This window comes from Nyctibius grandis, chromosome 4, assembly GCF_013368605.1.
Source record: "Nyctibius grandis isolate bNycGra1 chromosome 4, bNycGra1.pri, whole genome shotgun sequence".
Classification (NCBI taxonomy): domain Eukaryota; kingdom Metazoa; phylum Chordata; class Aves; order Nyctibiiformes; family Nyctibiidae; genus Nyctibius; species Nyctibius grandis.
In genome coordinates, this window is record NC_090661.1 from 16,681,084 (window position 1) to 16,701,484 (window position 20,401).

The 20,401-nt window shown below is 43.0% G+C and overlaps 1 protein-coding gene across 2 annotated transcripts in view; it reads left to right on the forward strand.

Annotated features, from left to right (window-relative positions):
• OSBPL5 (oxysterol binding protein like 5) overlaps positions 1-20,401 on the forward strand; it is a 147,313-nt gene that overhangs the window by 72,032 nt on the left and 54,880 nt on the right. For both annotated transcript variants that reach the window (XM_068398269.1, XM_068398268.1), the window contains exons 2-3: positions 10,338-10,494; positions 16,555-16,628. In XM_068398269.1, coding sequence (XP_068254370.1) covers positions 10,359-10,494; positions 16,555-16,628 — 210 coding nt within the window. In that variant the 5' untranslated portion in view covers positions 10,338-10,358. The remainder of the gene's footprint in view (positions 1-10,337; positions 10,495-16,554; positions 16,629-20,401) is intronic.

The window sequence follows — 20,401 nt, forward strand, 5'->3', positions numbered from 1 at the left end:
ACCTTGAAGATGTGAACTGCTTGCAAATGACATAACTGCACGCCTGTCCAAAGCGGTGTCGTCTTGTCATGGCTTTAAATCTCTGAGAGCTTTAGCTAAAGCAACTAAGTGAATTTCTCATTTATGTTTCCATGTACCTGATACCATATTTCCCTCATGGCCCTGGGCCTGTCCCAAATCCTGCCACCCCCTGCAATGGGCTGTGCTCATTGGAGCCCTCCTGAAGGCAGTGGAACGGCAGGTGCCATGTGGGGCCAGGCTCCCTCTTCCCAAGGCCAGTCACTCCATCAGGGCATCCCTTACTGCAGTCTGGGGTCTCTAGCCCCTAAGCTACCACGAGAAAAACTGGGTTATTAAAAAAAGCTGTGCTCTTAGGTAGTCAGCTACAGTTTAAAAGGATTGTATGGGAGGTCATCAGAGGGTATTACTAACAATTAGCGTGATAAAAACTTCAGGGCACGGGGGGCTGTGGGATATCCGTTTTTCCATTCCCCAAGTAGTGTGTGTGCTGAGTTACAGATAATTACTGGAGAGCTCAAGTGTGTCAAAGGTGGACGTGGTTTACAATTATATAACTCATTAATACTGTTCGTGGGACTCAGAGACTTGCTCCCTGAAATGCTCAGGCTTGGAGACAATTGAGTTCACAGTGTGCCTCACACAAAAAATGTCACTGGTGGATGAGCTATCAGTATTAATAACAGAAATAAAAAGGAAGCAGAGCACTTCAAATCTGCTTTTCAGGTGGATCTTTTTTAATCATTTGTCCAGTCGTCTTTGGACCTAATACTATTTATATTGAAATTCATAACCAAGTGCTTATTTCCTTAACTAGCACAAAGCTTTTAGCACTGTTTTTTAGTGCCTAACCTCATACGGTGTTTCTGTGCCTGAGCCTCTCACACATGGAAGTCAAAGGGAGTGTTGCCTTTTGGCTCAGGCATGTGCTGCCACACCGCTGCGGGCCGGCCAGGAGCTCTGCCCACACTCCCAGCGCAAGCAGCAGGGATTCAAGGGTTGTCTGTATTGCAAGTGAGGTGTGATGGTGGCTTATATCTGCTTACCTGAACACTTGAGCAAGTTTGCTTAGTAGCAAACATCAGCACGGATTTCAGAATGATCTGGCCATGTGGTTCTTGCCTGATTTCTCAGATGCAATTTCTAGCCTGCCTTGCATGCCTTACTACTGTGGCCATGCTGTTAGCCCTACTCCAGCTGGCTAGCTCAAAGGTAATTTATGTATGTGTGCTTGAGTTGCTCTTATACCTTAATTTTGATGTAAATATATCTCCAACAGCCTCTTGAGTTCACTGCCAAGAAGCAGCTGTGATAGCCACGTCAATCCTTGTCTCATCTATACGAAACTTTAATTGAAGTAGTATATAAATATTTCTAGATAAACAGAAATTTATAGGCACAAATCTGGTTCCTGAGTTTGTTTCAAAGTGAATCCTTACTGGAATTTCTTGGCTAGTGTGTTACAAAAACTTCATCAGGAGATCAATTGTGATCTGTAATGGCGTGTTTCTTCCTATATGTTGCATATGTGCTTGGTTGTACAATACATTTTAGTGGGGAGTCTTTGCTAATCTGCATTTTGACATTGTTTTCCTGCTTATAAAATGCTGGCTAGAGATATCAGTAACAAATAATGGTAAACTTTAAGTAAAAATTCAGTAAGATGGTTAAGCATTCAGGTGCTTGATGTATGCTTAACAGCTGTGATTTACCTTTTGATTGTCTTCAGTTGAATATATTAGAACATGGGATTAAAGGGCTGAAGAGGATTCAAAGAAAGCACCTTACCTTCCTGCATAGGTTGGTGCTTCAAGGAAATACCTTTGCATGAGCTTTATTCAGTAGAGATGCCTTCAGAAATCGGGGCCTAAAGGAGATTACGCAAAATATGATTTACTGAAAATAAAGTGAGGGACTAAGACAAAGGTCTGCAGGAAAGGTGCTCACTCCTGTCTTTCACTGGGTGCTGGGGACTTTCTCATCCTTCTGGTAGTATGGATAAAACCTTCAATTCTGCATGCACCTGCTGTTACCAGGGAAATAATTAATGTTGATGTACTAGCTGTAATTACAGCAAGTGAGGTATGATCTATGCAGTTAGCAAGGGGAAAGATCAGTGAAATTGCTAAGTCAGGAGAAGCCCCTCAGTGCTAGAGGGAAATTTAATATGCTTTATTAAATTAATAGCCTTCTGCATAACAATCAATTTACAGTTTAAAGGGCAGAGGAGGTTCATGTAAAAATCATTATGCATTCATTTCAGTGACCTACTCGATATTCTCAGTCGGAAAAAATCTCTAGCATAATGTTTACAGAGTAAATTGCAAATGTTTTAAGACAAAAAACCACGTGAGGATTGTGTACCTAATACTTACTGCAATGCCCATTTCTAAGCCATAAGGTTGCAGTGATCCCAAACACAGCCTGACTTTAGTGATGGGCTGGTGTTCGCTCACAGGAGATGTTTATCCAAACCAGAGGTGATTCTGAAGATGAGGTTTTCCTACATGTCAAATAAAAAAGTTTTGCCCTTTGTGACCCTACCTTCAAATTTCTTAGTCCCAAGTTAAATAGGGATCCCCAAAATGAATGACCTGGGATGTTTTTTTCTTGGTGTAAGCATTCAGTGCCTGGTTTTGCCTGTAGTTGTTCTGTTTGTGGTCTTTGTACATAATGCTTACCGTAGAAAGAGATTAGTTGTGAGAAGATTATGCATCTAAGTGCTGCTGGTGTGCCTAAAGCTGCAAATGTTCTGGTGTGCACAAAGGAAACATTCATCAAGACACCTTACAGAGATTTAAGGGAGGAAATAGATTTGTCTCCTGATCATAACATAATTTTCACTGCCCAGTGCAGGAAAAGGCAGGCAAAGAAGCAGAAGGCAATAGAAAGAGGTGGTGGTTCTGTTCTCAAAGAGAGCAAGTGCAGATTGCTGGGGGTTGGCTGTGGAAGGCATCTTCCACAAAAACAGCACGAGAGAGGCAGCCTTAAGGACTCTGCAGGGCATGTGAGCTTTGAGTTAGGTTGTAGGGATGAACTAGTATCCTGGTTTCATGAGGATAAAATTATAGAATCAATTTTCTGTTACATTTTGGTTTAGTTTGTGGCCAGCCGTGGTATGGTGATCAAGGCCATTAGCAGTGAAAGCCAGGGCAGCTGGCCCAGGCTGGCCCACAGCTGTATTCTGTAACATGAACATCACAATCACTATAAATGGGAAAGCTTGTAGGGATGGGGGGGCCTCTTTGTTCTGCTCTCTTTTTCCTTCTTCTTGTCTCTTCTCAATGGTTGTGATCTCTGGAGGGACTTGCCACCACTCTATGGGCTTAGTATAGCTTTGTGTCTTTTGTATTAGTATTGATATTGGTTTTCCTATTTTATTAAATCTGTTTAAATTTCAACCCACGAGTCTGCTTCCTTTTCCCAATCCCCTTTCTCAGCTGGTGAGGGGTTTTGAGTGATAGAATAACTGGTTATTGTTTAGCCCTGGGTGTGGGCTAAAGGGAGACAACTAGCCACACTCCTGAGCTTGCTGAAGCAGCTGAGAGAAATATTCCTGTTGCATATAATCTTAATAAAGCCATCAGTAGCTTAAGCTTTCTGTAACTTGGTTCCTTTGTTGCAGATGGGTGTCTTCAGCAACCCGCGTTATTTTATTTTCCAGCCTCGACTGATTGTCGAGCTGATGGCATGCAGTAGAGGGTATGGCGGTCCTTAAAATTGGAGCACTCCTGCAGTACTAGCATTTTAGTGTATTCATCTGGAGTGCATGAAGGATTGAAAGAGTGGGGCTCCATCAAGCTGCTGGGGCTGGTTTGGGATCCAGTAGAGCAGGACATGGTCTAGGAGGAACACACCAGGGACCACTACCGGTGAGGAAAGGTCCCCGTGCCAGCACCACAGAAATAACTGACCCCAATAATTCTGAGGAATAGCTGACTCTTATTGTGAAGCTTCATTGCTTCAGGTTCCAGCTAACAGCATGACAGCCCAAAACGCTCAGTGTCAGCTGTAGTATGTGTGTTTTGCCGTATCTCTAGCCAAAAAGCATGGATTAGGTGCCTGCACAGGCACTTTTCACTATATCACGTTTTATTTAACTGTTAGTAGGGGGTTGCTTGTCTAATTATCTATCTTATAAACAGGTATTTTAGGAATAGCTTCCAGAAACAGATTTCACAGTCTTTCTCAATTGACTGTAGTTCTTCAGCTGTTGTAAATCACCAGTGAACTAATAATTTCCCCTTGTTGAGGATATGTGCTGCTGTTTTGCCTTGTTAATACTTAGGACTGTAATCATTAGATATGTATCAGCTGATAATTTGCCTTCTCTTTTCATTCACGAATTTTTACCTCTTCAGGGTTAATTGAATCAGGAAATGTCAGTACCTTTAGATTTAATTTTCTTTATTGATGCGAATTCTGGAGTGAATGACTGCTGTGAATACAAAATATGGTTTAATTTGATTTCTGGGAAATATTTAGTGTCCAGAAAAAGAAAAGGTTGTTTGAAACAAGCCTTGAATAAATTAAGAGCCCCCCTAACTAGCACAGCTTTCTTGACTATACGAAACCCCTAATTAACTATTTACAGAGATGTGCATATTTCCAATCTATTTTAAAATGCTGGAAAGGAGCATAAACAAACCAACCTACCCACCAGTTTGCAGAGGGTAGGGGCAGCATGATGTCTGCACAGTGTTTAGTTATGTGGTAATTATATATCAGGAACTTAGAAAATTTGAAGACAGAGCCAGGAAAATTCCATCCCCAAAAGCCTTGGGCCCGATGCTGAAAGCTGCCACTGTCTTCCCAGCAAGCACAAAAGGCTCAAAATGCAGAGCAGCCGTGTGAAAGGCATCTCTGCACCAACACTGATCATCTGTAAATGTATTAGTTGCTGCCTTCACCCCAAATGGGTCCGGTGCCAGAAGAGGAGAGCACTGGTAGTTCCCAATTGCTTTAATGGCAGCCATGAGGTTTGCTGATAAAATAACTTTTATTCTTGCCCCATTGCTCTTTCGTTGGCTGTTCCTGAAGCCTCCTGGGAGTGAAAGTCCCATTAAGCAATTGTAACCTGTTAAGTTCACAACTTTCATTGTCCTGGGTTTCACGGGGGTTTGACGCAGACTTTTCAACTGCTGTATTTTCCATTTTTAAAAGATGAAATGCTCTCAAAGACAGGGTTAGTGAGAAGTTTATTTCTTGCTGCTGAATTATTTATTCCTATTTAAGCTTCGGTGAACAGCCCACATTTAATAGCCCATTACTGCTTAGAGAGCTGTCAACGCAAAAGGGGCAATCCTGAAAAATCTGTGTTTAGTGGCTCCGTCAATACTCTCTGTATTACCTTTCCTTCATTTTTATGAACAAGAGCACAGCATAGAAGGCCAGAAATGACCTGAACTGCAAACTTCAGGGTGCTTTAATCTACCAAGACTAACAACCAGATAAATTCATGTAAGAGCTAGAGTGAAGATTTTCCACAATGAGGTTAGCTTCCTAAGAGAGCGTATGGATTCTGCATCAGTTGGCGTCTTCAAATCAAGATGTGATGTCTGTCTTAGACAATTCTCCTTCTCATCTGCCGGGTTTGGAGAACACAGGAGCAGTTTGCGTTATGTAAGTGGTTTGGTAACATATTGGCAATTTTTGGCCTTCTGCAATTCTGTCCCAATTTTGTTTTTTACCTTCTCTCTATTCCCCAAGCCCCTGCAGAACTGGTTTCTGTGAAGCATCTGCTATATCCTGAAGCAACCTCCAAAATACTGATTTAGAAGTAGATTTGGGTTTCAGAACAACATTGTCCTCAAATCAGCCATGCAAGATTTGAGGCTCAAAAGCACTCATGACTAGAAGTGTATCTTCTATGGCTACTTATTTCTTGTCAGATACTTCATCACCAGTGAATTTTTGTATGTTTTCTAGATAATCACGCATTAATAGTATAAAAGTAGATTTACTACAAGGCTATATTCTTGGAACCCTTCACACCCTCCCATCTCACACAAGTGATTCTGGGCAGAGGCTGGATTATTTAGAGTTCTAAAGAACCCTATTGTGAAAAACACTGAGCACACCTACCACCTTCCTGTTACATCTCTTTGGAAAATTACCCCTGGCATCTACTCTTCAGCATCCCCTACAACTCTCATGAGCTTTGTGTAATCTGAAGCCATCTTGGGCAGGCAGACCCTTATGGACAGATATAACAAGTAGCTCTCTGAGTAAGTGAGCTAATGAAGCCTCATTTTCTTATGGATGGGTGACTTATGTTGGATTTGCTGATATTTGGTAATAGCTGCATTCATAGTACTGCTCTTCTTTCAGAGGACAACGATAGAGTTTCCCTCCTTTCTTTAGCCATTGATTTCCACATAACTTTTAAGAAGTTAATATTTTCAAGTTTTCTGACTCCTGTTGGATTTGCTTGACTTTTGCCAATGGTACAAAAGGCATTGGGAGGGAGGGAGAGAGGGAGGATAAAACAGGATAGATAAAGATGCAGACACATACAGAGATGTCTTTTGGAAACCAAGCCAGATATTTCAGGTGTATTACAGAATCTTAATACTGTGAACTACATTTTCTCCCACAAGGAAAAAGTGTCTGATGCACAAAAAAAACACCCCAAAATACAAAAAAAAAAGTCCTTTTCTGTGATTTTGTGCTGTACTTTGCACTGCATAACGAGGTAAAATCTTGTAGGCTGAGTCTGTCCATCTCAGCCTTTCTCTGAAAAAATGTCATGGTAATCTAAGATGGTGCAATCTCAGGGAATGAACTGCAGGCCAACAATTCTTCTCTTTTAACAAAAATAAAGGAAAAGTAAGTTGAACTGTGCGCACACCATATAGCGCACTGCACGAGAGGCTCTGCTGCTCTCAGCTTCTAGTTGGAGTGAAGCCCGTGAACATGTGGATGGTATAAGCCTGTCTGGATGAGGGTCAAATGTAGGAAGGATCTGTGCCCGTGAGCTGGAGCAATGCAATGTTAGATGATCTTTGAAAAACAGGCCGGGATGTTGGTGACACTATGTGTGGCATGTGTATGGCTGAAAGACAGACATATCGCTGCTGCTGCTTCCCAGAGAGCTCTGGTCAATGGAGATCTTCTGCCAAAAAGGACCCAGTTAAGAGGAACTTACCCAAATTGATCTTTGTGGTCAAAAAGAGATGAGCAGCTGCCTCAAGTTTGTACTAAGATCTGTAAGAGAAGAGCCAGAGCAAATTATAGACTTTTCCTTTTTCCAGAAAAGTCTTTTCCTTTGTTATTGCCCAGTGGCTGTTCTCAGTTGAACAAGGCATCCAGATTTCTTGCCATCAAGTCCGTGACTGAAATAATTCTGTCAAGTATCTGGTGGTTGAATAATGTGACATAGTAAGTGAGGGAAACATTAGAGCTTCGGTCTCTCTGCATAGTAAATATAGCAGCAGCTGAAAGAAGTTGTGTTCTGGTTTGTCTGACCCAATATACAGCCTGCTCTTGCTCTGTTGTCTGGAGAGGTTTTGCCACCAACATCAGTGTGAGCTGGCTGGAAGTTTCCCTCCTTTCTTTAGCCATTGATTTCCACGTAACTTTTAAGAAGCTAATATTTTCAAGTATTGCTGAGACAAAATGATGCTGAATGGAGCCCTTTTGTTACCCTGTTGAGAGAGTCTCCACCATGAGAGCAGGGCGTTAAGAGCCGGATGAACAGATGTTTTATGTTTGTAACTTGTTCCCCAGCCTGCTTTCCGCTGGATGGACCTGGGATTTCTTAACGCCTTCCTGCACGATGGGCTTGGCCTCGCCAGATCACTGCTTTTGGGGGAGAGTATCCCACAGATCTGCTTTTGCTCCGAGCCACTTACAAGCAGTTCCAGAGACGGAGAGTTGAGATGGCCTTTCTGGGAACAAGGGCAGAAAATAGCTCAGTGTTAGCATTCCAAACCCAGCTATTTAGACCTGGATTATTTTTAAATATTTTGCTTTCAGACATGTAACTAGCTGCATTTTCCTCCTCCCTCTCTTTTCTTTTTTTAAAGTTAGATTTAATTTTGCATCTTCTCCCCACCCAGCTGTATGCAATCAAGAGTATCTACGCAAAAAAAAGGTTATTTGCATTGCCAAACATTAGGTAGCTAAGTTACCTGCTGCTTTGGAGATGCCATTGGCCGCAATGGGAACCCAGGGACTTTTTGAACCTGGACGTATGTTTGCAGGGGGGTTTTGCTGGGCAGTTGAATTGACAGGAGACAGGGCAGCAGTGAGTGGAGAGCACTGCAGCCACCTCATTTCACCTGACTGTCATCACATGTCATCGGCCTGAAACACAGCCTTGCGTGATACGCTGTGCAAAGGGTCGGTCCGTGGCAGCCCCGTCCAGCTCCAGCGCGCGGTGTCCTGGCCCTCAAATATAAAGCCTTTCACCGAGACTTGTGTGAAGTGGTTATAGTGAAATGCTGCTGCTGAATCTGTAGTGTCTTACAGCCACTTCACAGAGGAGGACGTGATAACATGTAGGGCTTTTGGGGAACGCTGTGTCCTCAGAGCACTGCACAGACCTTAATTCATCCTCTGCGGGTGATGCGGGCCCAGCAGGGGACATGCATCCCCTTCAAATTGCAGCTGCATGGCCTGTGGGTGTTCCCATTTTTGGGCTAGTCCTGGCTGCTGGCCATTAGCCCCTTTTTGCATGTTTCAGACCCTCACATCTGATGGCTCACCCATCCCAGCATGGTAAGCTGGATTCAGAAGGAACTGCTGCTCAAAGTGGTTTTGGTAACTCATGCACATTATTGGGGTCCAGACTGGTTTAGATCAACTTAAGCTCTTGGGCACGGAGGCCGTCTCATGCGGGAAGGAAGGAGCAGATTCTCTCTCACCTTGTAAATCACAGCTAGTTTATAAAGCTAATGCAGCCTGCTGTGTAAATAAGTTTTTAAAAAAGTGCAAAACCCAAAACATTTGGACTGCCTTCTACAGGGATTAGCAGGGCAGGTGGAGGGACAGAGCTCAGATAAAACACAGCAGGGGAATTTTTCACGCAGGGACACATTCGTGGCATCCCCCTGTGCGGTGTCTCAGCTGTGATGGCTGAGCTCCAAGAGGCCACTGAGGGTTCCCCATTAAACTGGGGCATTTGGGCTAGCGCAAGCACCGGGGTGGTACTGGGAGCAGGAGGGGCAGGGCAGGATGTCCTAGCCCTTAATCAGCCCATTTTCCACCTAGTGCCATACAGGTCACCTTACATGCATGCTGGTCCTGCCCTCCTGAGCTGCACTGTGACTGGGCAGCTTTTTCCCCCTTGCTTTCCCGGTAGCCTAAAAGAGATGGGAAAACTTGGAGGATCTTTTCAGGAAATGTGTGCCACCCTAAAGGGTTTCTTTTACTGTGGTAACTGTCCTCTGGAGAAGCAGCAGACCTCGTGGTCTGTAATGCTCATGCCAAGGCAGGGTTAACGCTTCTTATTGGTAGCAAGAGCCCTGCCTCTGGCTGCACATGGGGAGGGAATAAAGCTTGTAACTCAGGAAGGAGACAGTCATAATATCTGTTTGTAATGGGTAAGAAAGAACTGCTTGTTGGGGGTATAAAAGAAATCTTTAATTCCAGCCTGGATAGTCTAATGCGTTAGCCAAGTGGTGGTAAAGAGCACAGTGCTACCAGGCTCTTGTACGGCGATGCAGGGAGGCTTTTGGGGAGACAAATGCTGTTCTTTACCCTCACAGAGCAGCAAGGTTTATCTTACTGATCAAACTGCAAGGCTGATCTAAATGCCATTTTAAAGAAAACCAAAATTATTTATATGTGCTGTAATTAGAAATAAGGGCAGGAGGGACACTGGCGTTATCTCTGCTTGCTACTCTCTGCAGCCAGTGCAGCTGGTCTTCCTCCATGCAGCCCAGATTAAATGTTGATTTTTGCAGAGATGGTATAACTCTGCTGACACCAATGGAGTTACATCTATGAAAGAGACTCCAAAACCTTAAAAAAAAAAAAAAGTGAATTTCAGCCCCTGTACACTGGATAGACCCAGTAAGTAGCTATTATCCTAGATAGATCCTTGTAGGTAGGAGGGTGTTACACTGCCTGGATTCACCAAGGAGCGGTGTCCTGCTTCCCTGCAGTTTGCAAATGCTGAGAGTCAGCAAATCGGTAATTGTAGCTTCAAACTAATATCACTTTCTTTTTTTTCTGCATAGCCTTCTGGCACTCTATAAAAAGATCTGGCACACTACATAGGATTAGGTGTCTTTGAAGCAGCAGAGTCATCTGGGTGTGAAACTTTGATTTCCTGTGTCTCAAAATGAACTGTTATTTCTATCTTTCCTTTTCAGAAAACCCCCACAGCTCATGCCATGAAGGAGGAGAACTTTCTTCGTCGCAGGTTCTCCCTCTGTCCAGCCTCGTCCACCCCTCAGAAGGTCGATCCTCGCAAGCTGACACGCAGTCTGTTCTTCGGGGCCGACAATGACATCTACCCGCTCAGCCCAGGTTGGTTTGTGGTGTGTCAGTGCAGAAAGTAGCATGTCTCAGGTGCTTGACTGCGAGTAGATATTTTAGCACACTGCCAGGAAACAGAGAGAAGTAAGTTAATATGAAAGAGAGAGAGGACCTGTTGCAGCACAGGTATTACTGCGTCCCAGCCAGTGCTGCTTTCATGATGCTATTGTCTTTCATTGCCATGGCGTTAAGTGGGAACGGAGGGCATTAGAGCTGGGGTTTGTAACCGTTTGAACACTGCACAGCCTCACATTTCAAAAATGACTAATGTTTTTGGGCGCTTCCACTTTGAGGCCCTTGATGTGTTTCACGCTAAGCATTGGACTCATTCAAGATTTACTGGCCCCATTCGGAGACGTTCAGTGGCAGCTTTCCCTGTTCAGATTTAGGGCCCAGGATAAATATTACAAGAGCAGACTTTCTGTGGTTAATGTTCTGTCAATATCTACAAGCACTACAAGTACCAGGAATCTTGACAGGTTGCAGTGAATGGCAGACTGGCTTTAAGCATTCTCTTTACATCTTTTTTGCTTTGAATTTCCTAGCATCCTTTTTGAAGGAAATAGAGCTCCTTTTATTGTTTCAGAATTTGTTGTTCACAATAAACATTCAAGTCTTTCCTTGATTGCAGTCTGCAAACAATGCTTCTGTTCCAGTCTGTAAACAAGTGCTTCAGGGAACAGTCACAAGTTTGTAGAGCTGTCATTTGCAGCTGCCATGTCAGTGCGAAATAATCAAACCTCACAGCACCTTTGTGAACTCTCAAAACACTGATATCTGGAGAAAGAACATAGCATCTGTCAAAAGGTTTCGGTGTTCATAGAGATGTAGCACCCACAATACTCCCTGGGCTTTGCAGATGTAGAGCAAAACCAGGTCTGAGTTTCCTGAACTAAGTGACTTTAAGTGCAAAGGTTTCAAGGGCCTCTGATTTCGCAGGATCTGTTTGTGGACATCCACTTCAAGGCAATGGGGAGCCTATTTTCAGCAGTTCTGACTAATCCTGGCTGTCATTGAGGTCACTGGAAGCCTCAACAACCTTTTGGTAATCAAATTGAAAACAACTTAAAGTGGGACACCTAAAATCTCATACATTGCAAACGTGTGGGGACTTCTGAACAGCTAGCTGCCCATAAGCACAGTCTGTACAAATGTATGTTAAGTCAATAGCTATTTCACTTCTGCTGTCCTTGGGAGCTGAAGGGCTGATTTTTCAGGCTGTAGTCACTTCCCCTTGCTTCGGGGAGATGGAGAGCCGTAGCTTAGGGTTTGCCCATTCTTCAGTTCTTACCAGCATTTTCAGTGCTAAAAAAGTTACTGACTTCCTCACAGAGGAATTTCAGTGCTGTAATTTTCAGAAACCAGGCAAACTTGAGGGTTTCAGCATGGAATAATTTGTTTCTTCCTCAGCTTCCCCCATCACCTTGTTTCAACTTGATCCCTGCTGGCAGTCAGACCAAACAGCCTTTGCTGGGCTCGGCAGAACAAGTGCCTTGAGCCACGCTGGAGCTTTTGTTCTGCTGCACAGTTCTCCCGAGTAACCTCCAGCACTGGCATCAGCGAGGGCAGTAGCCCTCTGTATTGCAAAGGAAGAGCATAGGCCAGAGAGTTTGTAAAGGAGAGAATATCCCTTTTAAACAAACAGAAGTTACTGCTTCAGACGGGGGATTTCTTGCAGAAAGTCTGGAGTTTTGTCTATCCTTACATTTTCTTTTACTCCTTTCGTTTCTTTCCTGGTCCCCCCAGAGCTGCCTTGTCTCTTTGTTTTCCTCACATTTCCCGTAAGAAGCAACTGTCATTCTTCACGTTCAGTTGCCATTTCCCATGGTGGGCCCTCCTTTCACTCCTTTGCTGCTGCTTCTGCCTCTTTCCTCTGAGCCTCGTGTGCTTCCCCCCACCTTCTCCCGTCCCTCTGAAGGATGCTGCTGTCACCATAGATAAGCCACAGGTCTACGTCCATAAGCTGCATCTAATATTTCTCTGTCGCCCATTTTTCTCTGTCGTTTTACATGAACTTTCAGTTCTTGAGGCTTTTCCAGTGGTCTGTGTTCTGGTGCCTGACCCCAGCAGATTTTCTTTATGAGGGCACTGGGCTGATCGTATTGGGTGCGTGCTGTGGACAGCGCAGGCAGCAAACCATAAAGCCCGGTGGTTTCCTGCCAGGAATTTGGTGGGTTGTGAGGTGGCTGGAGCTGCAGGTCTCACACCGACACCTCGGATTAACCCTTCAACAATGACGGTGTGCAAGTAAATAATTCAGTGAGAAGGGAGTGACAGACTACACCTCAGGCAAGCTATGCTGTGGAGGTTCAGTTCAGTGAGAGGATTTTTTTTTAAAGGGAACATGGGAAATGCAGAGGGCAGTATCTGAAATAACACTTTGGACTTTCTGCCTCTTGCTTGCGTACAAAAATGCTTGTGATTATGGTAACTAAAAGAAACTTGAGGAAGACATTTTCTCTTTATAGAAAGTTCATAAACTAGAGAGACATGAATTCATGTTCCTTGCCTATGTCTTTCTTTCACATAGCAATAAGGGGAGAGAATCTTTCTCTCTTTTCTCTTTCAGAGGGTAGGAAATCTATTGGGAGAGTAGCTAAAAGAACTTACAGAGAATCTCTTTTTAACTAGGCTGCGAGATCACACAGTGGCTTTAAATAAAAATTTAGATTAGCCTATCTGTATCCTCAGAGATGCACTTTCATGAATATGGGAATTTTACTGTGATAGATACATGGAACTAAATTTACGTCTGGTGTACACATTGGGCCATGTGGCTGACATTTACAGCAGTAACGGGTTTTATTTGCAATTGTTTTGCCACATATCAGAGCCTGTATTTCCTCTTGTAGTTATCCAGATACTTTATAGAAAGCCTATAAAATAATAGTTCATGCTGGGTGGAGCTAATTGTTAATTCCTCAGTAACTCAGTTATTTTTCTTCCTGTTACCATTGGTCAGTCATGCTTGCTGTATCATTCTTTATAAAGGGGAAAGGCAAATGCACCTGTAGGACTGATGCCCAGCAGAAAACCAAAGAAAAGGAATAGTTACTGTTCTGGAAAGGAACTAAATATTTATTTTCCCTATGTATGACAGTGATGGGATAAAAGAAGGTATCAGTAATTCAGCTCTGTAACCGCAAGGCTGGAGTGTTGGCAGTTTTCTTCATGATGTGGTGAAGGCTGTTTCCATAAGCACCATTGATTCCATTCCCGAATTCACTCTTTGGTGCAAAACTTTTGGGCTACTTTGTGGAGGACCCTTCTTTGCATGCCCTGCTAGAAGCCAGAAGTTTAAATCAGGAGAGATGCAGCTCTGTTTCTGTTGTGGGCATTATGTTTTCTTCATCAAGGAGATAAGAACTTCAGCTTCTATACCAGTTACTATTTAGCTCCTTTTATGTTTTTATGTGGTTTCCTATTTATTTTCTCGAGGCAGCTATGTCTGTGGTCTGGGTAGGACTCTCGCTTTTGGGCTTTCTATGCACTTAACTATGTGTGCGGGTGTTTGAGAAACTTGCACATGGTTTCAATGAAGTTTGCTTTCCAAACGAGGGCTGGCTCTCACCCTCCGCATGGCTGCAGCAAATCTGCTTGAGACAGACAGCAAAGATAGCTCTCCTCCGAAAAACAGCCTTTCCCTGACAAGTGCCAATAGGCTTAATGTGTTTGGCATAAGAAACCATATCTTATGAATCCTTGTAAATGATATGGTAAGAGCGAACAGTTGCATGTTCCCATTTTTCATAATACCCTGTGAGCAGGATGGTCCAGAACTTCAGAAGCATTGAAAATCCCATTGTTCAGGTGCAAACCCTTTTGACTGTATTACTGAGAGAACACAGAAATCTCTCACGTCCAGGCTTTTGTGTGGATACCAGCTTGGAGTTAATCTTGCTTTAAGAAATGAGTCTAATAAAGAATGGATGTGAATTCTGTTATGCTAATAGATGCTGTTCCCTCAGAGCAGGCAGCAGCTGATTCCCATTAACTTTACTTGAACTTTCAAACCATATGTTACTTTCCCATACGTGCGCAGAGAAAACTCTTCATGGGAAACAAGTGCAGCAGCTACATGGCTTTGTGAGTTTATTCCAACCTCCTCTGCCTCTGTCAGGGAGAGTGGGGGCAATAGAGAGGAAAGCGCCATCAGAGCAAGAACAAGTACAGAGATACAGATTCTAATCCATGCACAGCAGTGCTTATGGCCATCCCACTTGTCATGGTAGCACAAGGTGACTGGCAAATATCCAGCCACTTGGGATTTTCTCCTGCCTGCGGACATTAGGTTTCTGAGTGTGTTATCTAGGGTTCGGTGTTTAAGGGGAGGAGTGACAGTTAAGAAACTAGGTTAAGATATAGGTTCCCTGTTGTTGCACCACCTCCTGTGTGGCTGTGTAAGTCCTTCCTCTGCTTCAGATCCCCACGTGAGCAACGCACGTGCTGTCCCTTTTCTCCCAGGCTTGGAACTGTTTGCTTTCTGCGTCACCATGGCTACGTGCATGTGGCACAGTGCAGCACTATGCCACAGGGTGAGGAACACATCTGAGACCCCCACCACCCTTAGTCACCATGTGGAAAGTTGAATATCTTCTAGGTACAGTTGTCCCACAAAGCCTTTTATTAAATTTAAGAGCACCAAACTGCCTGTTAATGCATGGGTTTTGTCCTGTCTCTTTACCAGTGAAACCCTGTAGCACAGTTGCAGTTCCAGTTATAATGGGACATGCTTGTTCTCTCACATGTCCAATGATGGAAGTGCAGAACATTGCCATGAGGATATTTATTTTTTAGTAAGCTTCTGTGGCTGGCTTTTCTAATGGTGCTTGGCTTCTTAAATGGCTGCTCTGAAAACTCCAGGAGATATTATGGCTTCTGAGACATCTGTGACAACTTCTGCTGACTTCAGGAGAATCGGGATTTTCCCTTGCTGGTTTTGGATTTAGTGGTGTTTCCAAGACTGGCCCACACAATGTCTAAAAACATTTTTAACAGTTCCCATGTTTGCAGTGTGCTGTGAATGGATTATATTTCACTGTCTCGGTGGTTCTTTACTGCGTCCAGTATTCTGAAGCTGTGATTACTAACAATTTTGAGAAGAAAACTACAGTGCAATTGGATAACAATGGCTGTCTTGGCACTAAAAAGCTAGTCTCGTCAGATGCTATTTTTTGGCTTTTTTTTAATAGAAGCTCTATGCTTGCTTTTACTGTAAGGACATGATTACGGTCGGGAAAAAGAACAGGATTTATCATTACATTTTATTGCTTGGACTAGGACTACACGCACTCATGCTAGTATATAATGTGCGTAATGTACTGCAAGTTTAGTATATTTGGGTAGTGGAAATATATCTCTACAATGACTGGAAAATGTCATAGTGTTCATAAATGCTACTTGTTAATTGAAAATGTTTCTTATTTAAACAAATAACTTGTTCAGAAGACATTGATCTTCTGCAGGTTTTTTTTATTTTGTTTTACTAATTATGTCTAGATGCTGTTCTGTCTTCTGTAACATTTTATGGTCATGGTTATTATTTGTCAAACAAAGCATTCTATCAAGTGCATCTGTGTATAGTTGCCAGATACTGACCAAGGAGGATAATGTATTGAATAGCTGCTTATGAACTGAATTCCATTTATTATTTGCATTGAACAAGGCATGGAGTATGTAAGAAAGAACAGACTGTGGTAATGTAATTAAAGACTGCATCATAATGCAGACATAGAAGGGAGCTGATTAAGGATGCATAAGCAACCTTACTTCTGTTTTTTTCCAGCCTTCTATGCTGGAATTTGCAACCATCATGTTGGTTTACCACAGTGTTTTCAGACCTAACTTTAAGCAGTACTTGTTGCATAGCCCAAGCATGTGGATCCAGGCTATTTCAAGCTCTGCGAGGTCCCTCTCTGTGATTATGGTGTGCTTGCTGCTGCTCATGACAGCTTCTCTTGCTTGCTGTTAGCAGTAGCCATTCTAAGACCATGAGAGGCCACGGTTTTGCACAGAATTTATCTGCTTCTGAATCATATTTTTTTGTTGCAGGAAAAGATGTGGAAGGAAACAGCCCATCGGTGCTGAAGGATGAGATACCACAGACTCCAAACTCCATTAGTAAGGTACTGTGGGATAGGGATCCATCCCTAGTCTTGCTTTCATTTCTTCTCAGGCTGTTATTAATAATTCTTACTCTCTCTTTTTTAAAAAGTAATTGAGAAAGCCTCTCCCTCTGTTCCTGCAGAACTGTGTGTGCATGTTTTGAGAGAAAGAAAATGACTGAATTTGCATGGCTGGGATGACAGAGGAGCCCACACTTTTGTCTGACTTGATAGCACCTACTGCAGAAGAACCCTGTTTATTTGGGCCTCGTTTGGCAGTGTAATTAGATATGAATAATTACGGTTGAAAGGTTGATTTTGTCAGCAGAGGTGCCTCCTGCTGTTCTTGATCAGCAAGGCAATCAGAAACCTTAATTGTTTTGGAAGAGAAAATGGTAATATTTAGTGTATTGCATAGCATCCAAAACTGTGAGACGAGATCCTGGGAGAGAGCTCTGGGAATTCGTGTAACAGGAGAGGAACGCAAACCAACCAAGATTTCTTGAACATAACATTTCCATCCAGCCTGTTATGGAGAGGTAAAACTGGATCTAAAGATTCTGGGTCTGGGTGTTCAAAACCTGTCTCTACATCTAGAGTTACCAAGTGCCTGGGTTTGATTTCCTGTAGAGATGGAATCAACCTTACAAATCAGATCTGGCTTAGAGATTCATGTACAGGCTTTTTTGGCTGCAGCTCCCTAACATGTTTCTGGAGGGTAACTAGAAATAGAAGCAGGGCCTGTTAATAAATTTTTAACTAAATTTATTCAACTATGAAGCTATAAAATGCAAATGACACCAGCTGAGATGAAAATATAATATGAAGGAAGCAGCTGCAGACAAGTGATTTCTTATAATACATGAAAACAGGCTCTGCATCTTCAATTACATTTGTCTGTACTTGCCAGGTTGTTCTGTGGGGACGCCCTGGCAGAGGTCAGCACAGGGAGATGGTGATAAGAGGAGCTTTGGGAGTGTGCAACAAGGGCTTGTGTACATGTTCTCTGCTATTGCTGGAACCTGACAAGCTGAAAACCGATCTTGGTTTTGCTTTTTCAGGCAGGTTCCTCATGGGAACCCAGCCTCCCACTTATCCAGGCAATGGAGAAGCCCAAGGACCAAGTAACTGCATTCAGGTCTTTGTTTTAAAGCCAGATGTTTTGCACATCTTACAAGGAATGTTGTTAAATTCCCAATGACTTAGGAATGTAAAGAAGGATTTTTTCTGGACAGGACAACTCAGAGCACTGAAATGCTGTCCAAAGGGGATTTAGATTTCTGAGATGTGGGGTAAATGCAAGAGTAGGAATGTATTTATGAGAGGTATCTGCTGGGTAAGAGCATGGCTCAGCTGTGTTTTCCCAGCCTCAGGGCCCGCCTTGCTATTAAGTCTCCTACAGGTGTGTTTTTGAAAGGAGAGGCACCCTTGGAAGATTTGAGTGCCTACCTAGATTTCTGCCATGCTTTGTGTGCACCTGGGAGGCGTTGGTGAGTCTCTCCTGACAGTGTCAAGAGCAGTTGTTAAGGAGAGATAAGAGAAAATGCACAGCGCAAAACAACAGCATCAGATCTGTGATTCGTAACAAATGGGGGTCTGAACCTGGACACGACCTTTGCATTCACCAACCCAAGACTTTGGTTTTACAATAGTCAAAATTGCTCTGAAACACCAATGGACTAAAAACAAATATGAGGACCCCAAAACACCAAACTTCAACTTGCCTACTCGCTTGCAGTATTGCAGGCAATTGCTTTGACTCCCGAATGGGCCTGAGCTAGGTTTTTCTTTCCTGCCTGAATGTTCTGCTTAGACAGACGATGTTTGATTCAGAGATTTTTCCACCTGACTGGACCTGTGCTGTAGCACCTGTTATTCTCACTTCACTCTGCTTCACCTTGCTGTGTTGTACACTGCCTTGTTCTTCTCCAGCCACATAGCTTTTCTTCTGTCTTGCTTTGCAGTGTCAGTGACGGTGGGAGTCTCTGTTGTGAAATGTCTTGTACCTTAAAAATTTAGGCAAACTGGTGGTCAGTTTGCTTAACATTTCATTTTTCCCATCCATTCAGGTCTAAGGCTATAAAATGAAACCTTATTGTCAGGTGTCCAGAACTGTAAGTAGGGATCTGTCACAGTATTTCAGTTTAAAAATAAATAGTGATTCCACCTACTTGAACCAAAGGAAAGAGTGTGTGCAAATTGGGTCATGTTTAGATTCCTGATAGCAGGGGAGAAATAATTTTTAGAAACCAAACTGTAGGGTGTGCAGGTTTAATTAATGGATTCGAAGGTAAATGTTCTAGGTAACAGATCCGTGCCATGAATACTTACCCTTCTTTTGGCACCATGGATATAACAAACCTTGCTGGAAATCAGTGTTCCTTCAGCAGTACTATTTTGATGTATAACACCACATTGACTCTTTTCATCCAGTAATGAGAAGGAAAGGAAAGCCAGTTGAGTGGTTCGGTCCTTGGACTGGGGCTTATGGGACCTTGAATTCCCAGCTCTGACTTGGAGTCCCTGCATTTCCCCAGGCAGATTAATTGCATTTCTGTTTCACATCTTCATAAGTGAGGTGGAAACAGTTCTGCATTTCATTCATTCAGGCCATATCCACACTGTGTGATGGATGAGGCTGCAGGTTTCCCAGGTTAGCAGACACCGAGCAGAATATCTCATAAAAACCCTATAAATGTCTGTGAACTTGCGAGCTGTGAAGCTATTTAATTGCAACCACACTACCCTGCGCTTGAGCTCGTAGATGGACTGCTAGTCTATGTCTGAGGTGTGAACATATCTGTATTCTCCTGTCTGTACAGACGGTAAAATATTTGACGCTGGAACATTTGCTTTTAGCAAATATGTATTTCTGATTTCAGTTGTGGCTTCTCACCCCAAATTTTATTAAAACAAATCTAAGGCACAGTTCAGCTACATATTACATTGCCAACTTTCCTGCAGCATATTTTCTCCAATTTAATTTTTCAAGTGGAGTCTCTTTCATCTCCTTCTTCAAGGGAAAAAAAGATAAAATTATTAGCTTATTTATTTCATATTATTCCTCACATTAGTTTCTCTCTTTGTTTAGAGCCCTTTAGCCTTGTTTTCTGGGACCAGTGTTCATAGTGGGGTGTGAAAGTACCACAGAACTGTCTCAGCCTCAAGCTCATCTGTGTAGCCAGGCAGTACAGTTAGCTCGTGCCTGATAGTGACAGGAGGTACCCTTCTCTCATTTTGTGCCTCATTCGGCATTGTTAGTGTCCTTTACGGCACCTTTTATTGCAGTATGCAGTGTTGCATTTTCTCTTTCTTCCCTTCGTATGCTTACCTATATATTCTGCTGTCTGGAGATCAGCTGGGGTGTCTTGATACACATGCAGAGCCCACAAAGAATTGCAGTGTATTTTAAGGGACAGTCAGAAAAATCTTGAAGCTGGCGCTCAGTGGTACTTCACTCTTCTCAGTCCCCCACTCATGCCACAATGAAGTCTAAAATTATCATATTGTAGGAGTGTGGCTGTTGTGTGCATGCTTATATGACATATGGGAGGGCAAAGCTTAGATTGCTTTGTTCATCATGAATGAGTTTTTCCACATGCCTGAATTGTTCAAGTCTTTATTGTGTGATTTGTAATCTGAAATATGAATCTAAGTGGCTGCTAGATATCTATTTTAGCTGCAAAGTAGTTTGAAACAGCTCGTACCAATCACTTGAGATTTAAGCTGCAACTCCCATGCTGTCTCAAGCTCATCCTTCTAGATCCATGAATCATGCTCTTAACCTCTGAGTT